General features: G+C 37.0%; 1 protein-coding gene across 5 annotated transcripts in view; it reads right to left on the reverse strand.

Moving 5' to 3' along the window:
* Positions 1–13,549, reverse strand: part of NALCN (sodium leak channel, non-selective) — a 315,576-nt gene that overhangs the window by 282,737 nt on the left and 19,290 nt on the right. For all 5 annotated transcript variants that reach the window (XM_025441082.3, XM_025441086.3, XM_025441081.3 and 2 more), the window contains exons 2-3: positions 12,994–13,140; positions 9,838–10,020 (exon numbers count right to left, since the gene is read on the reverse strand). In XM_025441082.3, the coding sequence (XP_025296867.1) occupies positions 9,838–10,020; positions 12,994–13,140 (330 nt within the window). The remainder of the gene's footprint in view (positions 1–9,837; positions 10,021–12,993; positions 13,141–13,549) is intronic.

A 13,549-nucleotide genomic window follows, 5' to 3' on the forward strand; every position in this document is an offset into this window, starting at 1 on the left:
TAAAATCTTTAAAAAAAAATAAAGCAAAATGAAACAAAACAAAACAAACAATGCTAGCCAAGCCAGCTAAAAGAAAGTCTAATCTCACAAAAAATTCAAAATTCAGAGAAAATACAAACCAGAGAAATTAAAATTATTGTAAGCAATCTTCTGTTAATAAATGAAACAAACTAAATAGTGGATAACTTCCTAAGAAAGTATACTTCACCAAAGAGACTCCACAGACCAAGCAAGTCTCAACAGAACAACTTCCATAGAAGACACAGAAACAGAAAGGAGTCCTACCAAAAAAAAAGCACTAGGACCAGATGGTTTCATAGGAGATTTATACCAAACTTTTAAAGTTATAACAATTTAAAGATGATTCAGACTATTTTAGAGCATAGGAGTATATGCACACATGGAAAATCTAATATCAAAACCTGACGAAGATTAGACAAAATTAAAACAAGGAACAAAATAACAAATATCATCAAATAGCACATTAAACTAGAATAAAACTGTCATGACTCAACTCAGTGTTTTCTAGGAACGTAAGGATGGTTCAATATTAGGAAATCTACCCTATTATAAGAGCTTAAAAGAAAAATAATCAACAAATTTTAAAAGCTATTCATGATACAAAATTCAAAAATTGGAATATTCTCTTAATCTGATAAAATATATATTATTCAAACCCTAATCCTTCAAATTACTTAATAAGGAAATATTAGAGATGTTCTAAGGTTAAACAAAGATGTTCACTGCCTCTAATACTATTTGAAATTGAGCTAACCCAATTAAATAAGTGAAAGCAATTATAGGCATCTGAATTGAAAATAAAAAGACAAATCTGTATTTATTTCTATATGCTATAAAGATATGGAAATACCAAAAATATTAATGGAAAAACTACTATAAGTAATATAAGAATTTAGTAAATTTAGAAAAGTAGCAGGAAATAATATTAACATATAAAAGTCAAAAGTCTTCATTTAAAATAATAACAGCAAATTAGAATACTTAATAGAAGATAAGACTCCATATTGACAGCAAAAAGATGAAATAAATACCAAAATATAAACATTACAAAAAATGTGTAAAATGCATATAAGGAGAAGTATCAAACAGTCCTGTAAGACTCAACAGAATGGAAAGACAGCTTATGATTTGGAATAGGAAGAAGTGTGTGTGACCAAAAAAGCCATGAGCAAAGAAAAATGATAAATGCTTAAAGTAAATGCAATTTATGTCACAAAGAACTAATATTCCCAACACAAAAAATGCCTAAAACTTGAGTGAAAAATAGTAACAATTTGAAAATGGTCTTTGTATACCATCAGGTTCAACCTCACTCTGAAAAGGGAAATTTAAAACTACACCGTGTTACCATTTCTCAACCATCAGATTGGCAAATATCCAAAAGTTTTACAAACTATTTTGTGGTGACCATTTGGGGAAAGAGGCACCTGTGTACATCACTGGTCAAAGTCAAAATGGTTCAGAGAATATAGAATATACATAAACTAATAACAGAACTACCAGGAAGCAATTAGCTATATCTAGAATGTAGAATGTTCTACAAGACTCATTTTCCCAATGGATCCAAAAAAAAAATTTTTTTTTTGCAGGATATGTGGGGCTGAGAACTAATTGGCATAAAGAGATTTAAACAGAATTTAAAAATATAACAAACACACTTTGTGAAGCTTGTTTGAATCCTGATTCAAAGAAGCTACCTTAATATAAAAAGAAATGTTTGAGACAATTGGGGAAATACCTCTATGACTTGGGTACTGGCATATATTAAGAAATTGTTAATTTTGCTAGATGCAATAATGGCATGATGGTTATGTTAAAAAGAATGTTTATCGCTCAGTAATGCATAAGGAGTTACTTCTGACATTTCAAATCTGAATTTTCAGATTTGCTCTAAAATGAAAAGAACTGGCCACTACTGATAACTGTTGATACTGAGTTACAGGGATTCATGACAACTATAACCTCTACTTCTGTGTAAACTTAAAATTTTCCATGATAAAAAGGGTTTTAGGAGGGAGGGGGAAGATGGCAGAAGAGTAGGGGTCCTCAATTCACCTGGTCCCACAAACTAGATACTAGTTACCTAGATAGCTTTTAAAACATTCTGAACACCAATGAATTCGATCTGAGATTTAAAGAGAGAACAGCTAGAATGCTATAGAGAGAAAAGTTTTCACTTCTAACAAGGGAAGAAGGTGAAAAAAAATAAAAAAGAATAAAGTGGGCAGTGCGAGGAGCAGGGCTAAAGTGGGGCAGTGAAAAGCCTCCAGGGCAGGAAAGCCCAGCCCTGGAGAAGCGGGAAATTTAAAAATCCACGCTGGAGTTTTCCCTGCCAGAAAAGTGCTCAGCAGGGAAATCGGGCACAGGACAGTGAGAACTCTCCTGTCACTGGGCGCCCCCAAGCTGTGCAGGTCAGCACTCCTGCGCCTCTGCCCCCCACCCCCCTACTGAGAGTCAGGCCAATGTGGACTGGGAGACTGTGGTTAGTTACTCTCGGGGAGCTGACTCCAGAGCTGGAGAGCTGGCCGCTGCAATTTTTTTCCTCTTTGTTTCACCTTGCACCTGAGAGAGGCAGGCTGCTAGGGAACAGAGGCTTCATGAGGTAAACAGCACACACACCTGAGAGCACAGCAGGCCCTCCCCCAGAAGACCAGCTGGAAGAACAGGGGAAGAGCAAGTACTTGACCAATAAGCCCTGGAAAGCTCCAGAACTGAGGGAAAATCAAGGGAAAATAGTATATAGACCTAGAGGGTCCCTTATTTTTCTTTTTTTGTTTCCTTTTCCATTATGACTTGTTTTTATATCTGACTAAAAATTTCCAATATTTTTGTCTTTTCCCACCTTAACTACAATATTTTATCAGCTCTTCATTTTTAATTTTTTTTCCTTTTTGACTTTCATTTTTCTACAATTACATGTCTTAGATATATTTTTCACTTCTGGATTCCCTTCAATGGATTCAGTTTAATTCTGGTACATATACGAAATATGGGCATTTGTTTTTTGGTTTTTGGTTTTCCTGCCTTGTTTTGTTTTACAATGGTGGAAGTTAGTACCCTCTAAAACACAACCAACATGCATTCAGAACCAAGTGGAATAATGTGTTGGTTCATTCTGTGAGATAATATTCTCTCTTCCTTCCTATTCTGCCCCCCTCTTTTATCTTGTTTATGTTTTTGTGTTCAGTATTGAGGCTTTATATAAGTATTGCTGGTTTATATAAATTTGGGATTGAGCATCTTCTAATATACAAAACAAAACACACTCAGAACTTAGAGGATCAAAAAATTAAAAAAAGAACCAAGAGGATCATCTTCTAGGACACCCCAGGTAGACTACATTCCCTCTCCACTACCACTTCCTCACTACCACCATCCCCCCTTTTTCCTCTTTTCTTTTTTCTTCTTATTTGTTTTTGTGTTTTGTGTTTTTATTTTTATTACTTTGTTTTAAAATTTGTTTTTCACTTTAGCAGTCCTTTTATTTTGCTCTGTTCTTTTTCTTTTATTTTCTGGTCTCTAACCTCTTTGGAATCATCTAGGGTGTATTTTATTTAGGTTGTGGTTGATATTTTTGACTCAGACCGCTCATACAGCCACTCTGCACTGAACAAAATGGCTAGAAGGAAGAATTTATCACAAAAGAAAAAAACCGAAAACAATACTCTCTGCCACAGAGTTACAGAATTTGGATTTAAATACAATGTCAGACATTCAATTCAGAAGTACAATTATAAAGCTACTGGTGGCTCTGGAAAAAAGTGTAAAGGACTCTAGAGACTTTGTTACTGCGGAATTAAGATCTAATCAGACTGAAATTAAAAATAAATTAAACGAGATGCAATCCAAACTGGATGTCCTAATTGCTAGGGTTAATGAGGTGGAAGAGAGAGTGAGTGACATAGAAGAGAAGTTGATGGTAAGGAAGGAAGCTGAGGAAAAAAGAGAAAAACAATAAAAGCCCAAGAGAAAAGGCTTAGAGAAATAAGTGATAGCTGGAGAAGGAAGAATATATGTCTAATTGGGATTCCAGAAGAGGCTGAGAGAGAGAGGACCACAAAGTGTATTTAAACAAATCATAGCTGAGAACTTCCCAAATTGGGGGAAGGAAACAAGCATTCAGGTCCAAGAGATAGAGAGGACCCCCCAAAAAAATTCATAAAAACCATTCAACACCTCGACATTTAATAGTGAAACTTGCAAATTTCAAAGGTAAAGAAAAAATTCTTAAAGCAATGTGAAACAAGAGATCCTTAACTTATATGGGGAGAAATATAACATTAACATCAGACCTCTCCACAGAGACCTGGCAGGCCAGAAAGGGCTGGCATGATATATTCAGGGTCCTAAATGAGAAGAACATGAAGCCAAGAATACTTTATCCAGCAAGGCTCTCATTCAGAATAGAAGGAGAGATAAAGCGCTTCCACGATAGGCAGAAACTGAAAAAAAAACTGGATCTGCAAGAAATATTAAGGGGGACTATGTATAAGAAAGAGGGAGCCCAAAGAAACAATCCACAAAAACAGGGACTGAATAGGTAATATGATTGCACTAAATTCATATCTTTCAATAGTTACTCTGAGTAGTTACTCTGAACGTGAATGGGCTAAATGATCCCATCAAAAGACGGAGGGTATCAGACTGGATAAAAAAGCAAGACCCATCTATATGCTATTTACAAGAGACTCATTTTAGTCTTAAGGACACCTCCAGCCTGAAAATGAAGGGGTGGAGAACCATTTACCATTCAAATGGTCCTTAAAAGAAAGCTGGGGGTAGCAATCCTCATATCAGATAAATTAAAGTTTATCCCAAAGACTGTAGTAAGAGATGAAGAGGGACACTATATCATACTTAAAGGATCTATCCAACAAGAGGACCTAACAATTATGAATATTTATGCCCCTAATATGGGAGCTGCCAAGTATATCAATTAATAACCAAAGTAAAGACATACTTAAATAATAATACACTAATAGTAGGAGACCTCAAACGGCACTTTCAACAAATGACAGATATTCTAAGCAGAACATTACTAAAAAAAAACAAGGGCCTTAAATGATACACTGGACAAAATAGATTTCACAGATATATACAGAATTTTCCATCCAAATGCAACTGAATACACATTCTTCTCAAATGCACATAGAACTTTCTCCATAATAGACTACATAGTGGGTCACAAATCAGGTCTCAACTGATACCAAAAGATTGGGATTGTCCCCTGCATATTCTCAGACCACAATGATTTGAAACTTGAACTCAATCACAAGAAGAAATTTGGAAGAAACTCAAACACATGGAGTTTAAAGAGCATCCTACTAAAAGATGAATGGGTCAACCAGGAAATTAGAGAAGAATTAAAAAGATTCATGGATGCTAATGAAAATGAAAATACAACTGTTAAAAACCTTTGGGATATAGCAAAAGCAGTCCTAAGAGGGAAATACATTGCAATACAAGCCTCCCTCAAAAGATTGGAAAAAACTCAAATACACAAGCTAACCTTGCACCTAAAGGAACTGGAGAAAGAACAGCAAGTAAAGTCTACACCAAGCAGAAGAGATAATAAAGATTTGAGCAGAACTCAATGAACCAGAGACCAGAATAACTGTAGAATAGATCAACAAAACCAGGAGTTGGTTCTTTGAAAGAATTAATAAGATAGATAAACCCCTAGCCGGCCTTATTAAAATGAAAAAAGACTCAATTTAATAAAATCACAAATGAAAGAGGAGAGTCACAGCCAATACCAAGGAAATATAAACAGTTTTTAAAATGTATTATGAGCAGCTATATGCCAACAAATTCGGCAATCTAGAAGAAATGAATGCATTTCTGGAAAACCACAAATTACCAAAACTAGAACAGGAAAAAATAGAAAACCTGAACAGATGAATAAACAGCGAGGAAATTGAAGCAGTCATCAAAAACTTCCCAAGACACAAAAGTCCAGGGCCAGATGGCTTCCCAGGGGAATTCCATCAAATGTTGGCAAATTGAACACCAATAAAAAATAAATTTATTATTAAAAAAAGAAGAAACAATACTTATTCTACTAAAGCTGTTTTGAAAGATAGAAAGGGACAGAATACTTCCAAACTCATTTTATGAGGGCAGCATCACCTTAATTCCAAAACCAGACAAAGACTCCACCAAAAAGGAGAATTATAGAATAATATCCCTGATGAACACAGATGCAAAAATTCTCAACAAGATACTAGCCAATAGGATCCAACAGTACATTAAGAATATTATTCACCATGACCAAGTAGGATTTATCCCCCGGATGCAAGGGTGATTCAACACTTGTAAAATAATCAACATGATAGATCACATCAAGAAGAGAAAAAAACAAGAACCATATGATCCTCTCAATAGATACAGAGAAAGCACTTGACAAAATACAGCATCCATTCCTGATTAAAACTCTTCAAAGTGTAGGGATGGAGGGAACATTCCTTAGTATCTTAAAAGCCATTTATGAAAAGCCCACAGTGAGTATCACTCTCAATGGGGAAAAACTGAGAGCCTTTCCCCTAAGATCAAGAACATGGTAGGGATGTCCATTCTCACCACTGTTATTCAACCTAGTGCTAGAAGCCCTACCCTCCACAATCAGAAAACAAAAAGCAATAAAAGGCATTCAAATTGGCAAAGAAGTCAAACTCTCCCTCTTCGCAGATGACATGATACTCTACATAGAAAACCCAAAAGACTCCACCCCAAGATTGCTAGAACTCATACAGCAATTCAGCAACATGGCAGGATACAAGACCAATGCCCAGAAATCAGTTCCATTTCTATACACCAACAATGAGACTGAAGAAAGAGAAATTAAGGAGTCAATCCCATTTACAATTGCATCTAAAAGCATAAGATACCTAGGAATAAACCTAACCAAAGAGGTAAAGGATCTATACCCTACAGAACACTTCTGGAAGAAATTGAGGAAGACACAAAGAGATGGGAAAACATTCCATGCATATGCATTGGAAGAATAAATATTGTGAAAATGTCTATGCTACCCAGGGCAATTTACAGGTTCAATGCAATCCCTATCAAAATACCATGGACTTTCTTCACAGAGTTGGAACAAATAATCTAAAGATTTGTGTGGAATCAGAAAAGACCCCTAATAGCCAGGGGAATATTGAAAAAGAAAACCAATGCCGGGGGTATCACAATGCCAGATTTCAAGCTGTATTACACAGCTGTGATCATCAAGACAGTATGGTACGGACAGAAAAACAGATGCATAGGTCCATGGAACAGAATAGAGAACCCAGATATGGGCCCTCAACTCTATGGTTAATATTTGACAAAGCAGGAAAGAATATTCACTGGAAAAAGGACAGTCTATTCAATTAATGATGCTGGGAAAACTAGACATCCACAAACAGAAGAATGAAACTAGACCATTCTCTTATACCAGACACAAAGATAAATTCAAAATGGATGAAAGATCTAAATGTGAGGCAAGCATCCATCAAAATCCTAGAGGAGAACACAGGCAATAACCTTTTTGAACTTGGCCACAGTAACTTCTTGCAAGATATATCTATGAAGGCAAGGGAAACAAAAGCAAAAATGAACTATTAGGACTTAATCAGGATAAAAAGGTTCTGCACAACAAAAGAAAGCATCAACAAAAATAACAGACAACCTACAGAATGGGAGAAGATACCTGCAAATGACATATCAGATAAAGGGCTAGTATCCCAGATCTATAAAGATCTATAAAGAACTTATTAAACTCAACAGCAAAGAAACAAACAATCCATTCATGAAATGGGCAAAAGACATATGAACAGAAATTTCACAGAGGAAAACCTAGACATGGCCAACAAGCACATGAGAAAATGGCTCTGCATCACTTGCCATCAGGGAAATACAAATCAAAACCACCATGAGATACCACCTCACGCCAGTGAGAATGGTGAAAAGTAACAAGACAGCAAACAACAAATGTTGGAGAGGATGTGGAGAAAGGGGAACCCTCTTGCACTGTTGGTGGGAATGTGAACTGGTGCAGCCACTCTGGAAAACTGTGTGGAGGTTCCTCAAAGAGTTAAAAATAGAACTGCCCTATGACCCAGCAATTGCACTGCTGGGGATTTACCCCAAAAATACAGATGCAGTGAAACGCCAGGACACCTGCACTCCAGTGTTTATAGCAGCAATGGCCACAATAGCCAAACTGTGGAAGAAGCCACGATGTCCTTCAACAGATAAATGGTTAAAGATGTGATATATAGAGCAGCCTGGGTGGCTCAGCAGTTTAGCGCCGCCTTCAGCCCAGGGTGTGATCCTGGAGACCCGGGATCGAGTTCCACGTTGGGCTCCCTGAGTGGAGCCTGCTTCTCCTTTTGCCTGTGTCTCTGCATCTCTCTCTCTCTCCTCTCTGTGTATTCTCATGAATAAATGAATAAAATATTAAAAAATATGTGATATATATATATATAGGAATATTAAGTCAGCCATCAGAAGAGACAAATACCCACCATTTGCTTTGATGTGGATAGAACTGGAGGGCATTATGCTGAGTGAAATAAGTCAATTGGAGAAGGACAATCATATGGTTTCACTCATATGTGGAATATAAGAAATAGTGAAAGGGACTATAAGGGAAAGGCGGGGAACCGAGTGGGAAAAATTAGAAAGGGAGACAAACCATGAGATACTCCTAACTCTGGGGAACAAACAAAGGGTTGGAAGGGGAGGTCAGTGGGGGATTGGGGTAACTGGGTGATGGGCACTGAGGAGGGTACTTGATGATATGAGCACTGGGTGTTATACTATATGTTGGCCAACTGAACTTAATAAAAAATGAAAAATAAATAAATTTTAAGAATAAAAAAATAAAAAGATTTTTAAAAGGTAAAAATGAAAAGAGTAATGCATTGACTGTGATCCCTCTCTTTTAAGAATAACACACAATGAATTACATATAAACAAAATCACTGAGCCATGAGTAACTTCATGTTATGCATCATCTCATTAGATTCTTAAAATCCTAGTACAAAATAAAGCCCTTTACCACCAAAATTATGTAACTAGAGATGCTGATACAGCCAGTAAAGGAAAGCTAAGATTTGAGCCAAATCTATCATTTGTAAACCCTTATATCCATACTGCTATTTCCTTATACCAATGGCTCCCTAAATAGCATAATTTCAAATACTTTAGAGAGACAGTATCATCTATATATTTTTATCCTCTGTGTGAAGGTTAGTAGTATATAGAAGGGATATCCTCTGACAGAACTTTTCTTCCTTTGCTTTTTCCTTCTTTTCCTTTTTCTTGTTATTTCTTATCTCTCCATAGTGCCAATTGCATGCCATACCTTCCTCTTCTTATACTCCTGCTTTCCACATCATGTCCTTTCTTTTCACTCCTTTATATCTTTAGAACACTTCAGGTTAATGACATCCTGAATATCGTCACATTGTAATTTGATCATATAACATTTATTCTGCATCCCATAAATTCACAGGTGCCAAGCTTGGGCCAACCACAGTGCCAGGGCCATGAGTTCACCTGTAGGTGACATAACTGACCCTACTCTGGCCATGAAGCTGGCCAGTCGGACTATCTTCCTCCTTCCTGGATATCCCAAGGCTTTGTGTCTTACACAATTTATTTGATGTTTTAAATATTCTTATACATCATATTTTCACCAATTCTGGAGTTATGCCCTATTTTTAAAAACCTCAGTATGGATAAAGAGATGTTTTGTTTTGTTGAAATTAATATGAAAATATTATTAAACTAATTTAGATTTTTAGTGCATTTTGTTTACAGGACACTCACCTTGACAATACCCCGGATGTGCATTTTTGCTATCATCTCTGCTGTGTAGAGAAACATCAGTAAAGTATCCAGAGTAAAAGTCACATACTGAAGAGGGGGGTAGTGTTCGAACGTCATGGGTGTGTTCATACAGACAGAAATGACACTGATGATGGCACAGATGCGCAGCAAAGAGTGAACCCACTGAAAAAAAAAATGGTCCAAAGTTATCCTTTGACACAATAAAATGAGATCTTAAACTTGTGTTATAAACCACTCTATTTGGAAAATGTGATATTGAAATTAAAATATCTCACCGGCATGGAGAAGGGAAAGTAGGAAACTTATGTCTGTTAAGTGCATACAACGTGCTAAATATTTTCACATATTTTACATCATTTAATACTGAAAGCAGCCTAATTTCCACATGAACACACTAAAATGGGAAGGTTAAAAGTCTCTTAAGACTTTTCTGTGCTCCTGGAGTTATTGAGAGCCAGGGCCTTGTTGTGAACTTAGGCAGGCTACTGCAATGCCTCTGATCTCTCCAAGGCATCGGACCACAACATAAGGAGATTCTGATCCCATTAAAACAGGAGAGTCAGTACCTTACTTATATAGAAATGTTATGTGCTATTTATTACTTTTATACTTTTTATATATTGGGTGCACCTAGAATTGGAAACTTATACTTACCATAACTTCCCTGGTAGCTAGCACAGTGGCCTATTCTCGTGGATTGCCCATGTTTTTAAGAATGACTTGATATATAGCACTTCCCATGTGTCAGGCTTTCTTTCCATTTGTATGTTATATGTAGCATTCTCAAATAAAACAACATACTTCAAAAATCTGACCACATTCCACATTCTCAAAAGATAATAAATGGACTTTCTTCCACATTTTAGAGAACATTTTGTAGAAATTTAGCCCTGATAGCTTTTCTAAAATCCCAAAAAGTGTTTGTGCAGTTCTAAGAGTGCACATGTTGTCTGAAGATTTTCCTTAACTTCAACATAAAGATAAACATGTATAGGCATGTGTTTGTGTGTGTGCATATACGTGTGTATGTGCAAGAAATACGATCCCTCATGTAGAATATTTTATTATAAAAACTAACACCTAAGCTAAAAAATTAGTAAATGGCATCTGCATGCTACCCCCACAAAATTTATATTACTAGTTAATTAGAACACAATTCTTAAACATAATTTATTTTTTTCTTAAACATAATTTAAATGTGTTATTTATTGATTATGCTGGATATATCTGCAGTCGTATTAATCCTCTAACATTATACTCCCCCTGAAAGAGATGTCACAGTTTCATGGTATATGTCTTCTCAGCTGTGCAAGCTAGAAGCATTCATGATGAAAAATTGAAGACTGTCAAGAACTTTGAGGAGATTCAGACACTTGTAGGCTAGTGAGTGGGTTATAATATTAATCTGACAGTTATAATATTTGCATGAAGACATAATGTCATTAATTCTATACCATGTAAGTCACTGATGACTCAATTCATTTTAAGGGTTGATGCACTTTTCATGCAATTTGGAAGACCTTCAATAAAGTGCAAATTTAGCTTGATCTGGATCTCCAACACAAAGGATCTAATTACACAAAAGAGCTTCAAAAGATGGGCTCTTCCACAACAAATCTATTTTGAATTTAAAGAAAGAATCCTAATTAAACATTAATCATTTTAGTTACTGCTTCCATGGCTATATCTATAATGGTACCTCTTGGAGGTTCTCAGAAAGCCTTATATTTGGTGGGCACTCAGAAAAAGTTAGTGAATGCTTTATTTTCCATCTTGATCCATTTTCTAAACATGAATGACAGACCTACTATGGGTAAGAAATTATGTAGGGCTCTGGGGCCACAAATATGTTAAATATGCTTCTGACTCATCACTACTTAGCAGTCTGATATGCATAATATACATTTATATTTATATGTAACAGATTTTTACTTACATACAAATGTAAAAATAGGAAAAGTGGAAAGAGAAGAGGTTCATTCTGCATGTTGTGGAGAGGGTTAAATGAGGAACCATTCAGAGGCTGACAGGAGTGGGCTGACATTTGAGCCAGCCCTTAATGGGTCAGGAGGACTTGACTCATCAGAGGCTGGGGAAGGCCTCTGGGCAGGGAAGCAACGTGAACTGGCTGGATGTCTTGGAGGAACGGGAAGACGCTGATGAGGCTCAAGTGGCCAGTGTGCAGATCCAGGAAAGCACAGTTGCTCTGCTGGCGTTTAGAGCCAGATTATAAAAAGTCCTCATTGTACTGCTAACACATTTTAATTTGCAATGTAGGTAAGAGAGATGTTTCAATGACTGTACAGAAGGGCAATGTGAACAGAAACGGGAATGCAGGAAGAAATGTGAGCATGCTGGACACATAGTCTGAAAGGCAGAATGGATGGAGAAGACCGCAAAGGGCCAGGAACATGGGCAGGTGATCTTTATCCTGGTCAAGGGAAAGACCATGAGTGTGAGGGTAGCAGTTCATTTCCTTACTTCAGCCTCTGCTGTGTGTTTGGTCCTGAAGTGGAGCCCATCCGCTGTGGTAGGGCTGAGCTTCCAAGACCTGTGGACATGCCATCCCACCTTCTGGCTGCTACGCTCTCTGTTCAGTGATACTGTCCTAGATGTTCGCCTCAAGTTCTCATTAGCTTCATCAGGCAGAGAAGGTGCCAGAATTCTTCAGAGACACTATCCACTATCTCATTAACTTTTACTTTTACTCAAACCTTGTGACTCAGGAGGTGACCTTTCATTCCAAACATTTGATTATCGCCTCACACATTTGTGCATGCTCAGATCTCTAAGTAAAGGAAACATGATAGAACAGATTACTCATCTGGGACTCCAGCTTTGGATCAGTCTGCGAAGTGGCATTATCACTGCATGGCATGACTCTGAGAACAGCATGTGCAGTGGGGGGAAGGAGGGAGCAGACCACCTAGCAGACCTTCCTATGTGAATAACTCCCGGTGGTACCTCTTTATTTCATCTGAATTATTCTCCACTTCCAGACTCTGAGACTCATCCATATTCTACTGCACCTCAAACAGTCATTTCAAAGCCAAAGGGATGTGATTTTTGAATTATATGTATCAAATTTCCTTTATATCAGCATGTGCTTCTCCACTCTTCAAAAAAGAAACTTACTGGCTTATTAATCCAGAGTATGTCAGCGTTGTCGGACAGAGATTCGTCGGGACCAAAGTCAGTAACTGGCTGGGCCTCCACCCTGGAGCTCTGCTTCCTTTTGAGCATGCTGAAGTTAGCTTTGGTGAGCAAGTACAAAACTGCAGTCTGGAGGAAGAAAAGCAGTTCTGTTAGTCACCTAAACCATCTTTACCCTGAGCACTTCAAAAACGGAGTCCCCCGTGTATCCATATGCATTCATTAATTATACACATGTTCTACTACACAGAATATAATAAACGCATGCAAGAAGAAATTATAAAAGGGTAAGATAAAAATATCAATCCAAGTTGAGCTTTTTTTCCTCTCAACCCAATGGATCATCCTGTGCACTGCCTAAACAGTTTGCCTGCCCGTGTAGAGAGCACTAGTCTAGTCTAACTGGGGTAGAATAGCTTTGCCTTTTTGAATATATATATTAGTAGAACATTTTTTGAGTCCTAGAGCCGTCTCTACTTAGAGGCGGTCTGTGCCAGGTTACCGATCCACTTGAAATACTAGGATCTTCCCTCAGAAT

This window comes from Canis lupus, chromosome 22 (genome assembly GCF_003254725.2).
Source record: "Canis lupus dingo isolate Sandy chromosome 22, ASM325472v2, whole genome shotgun sequence".
Taxonomy (NCBI): domain Eukaryota; kingdom Metazoa; phylum Chordata; class Mammalia; order Carnivora; family Canidae; genus Canis; species Canis lupus.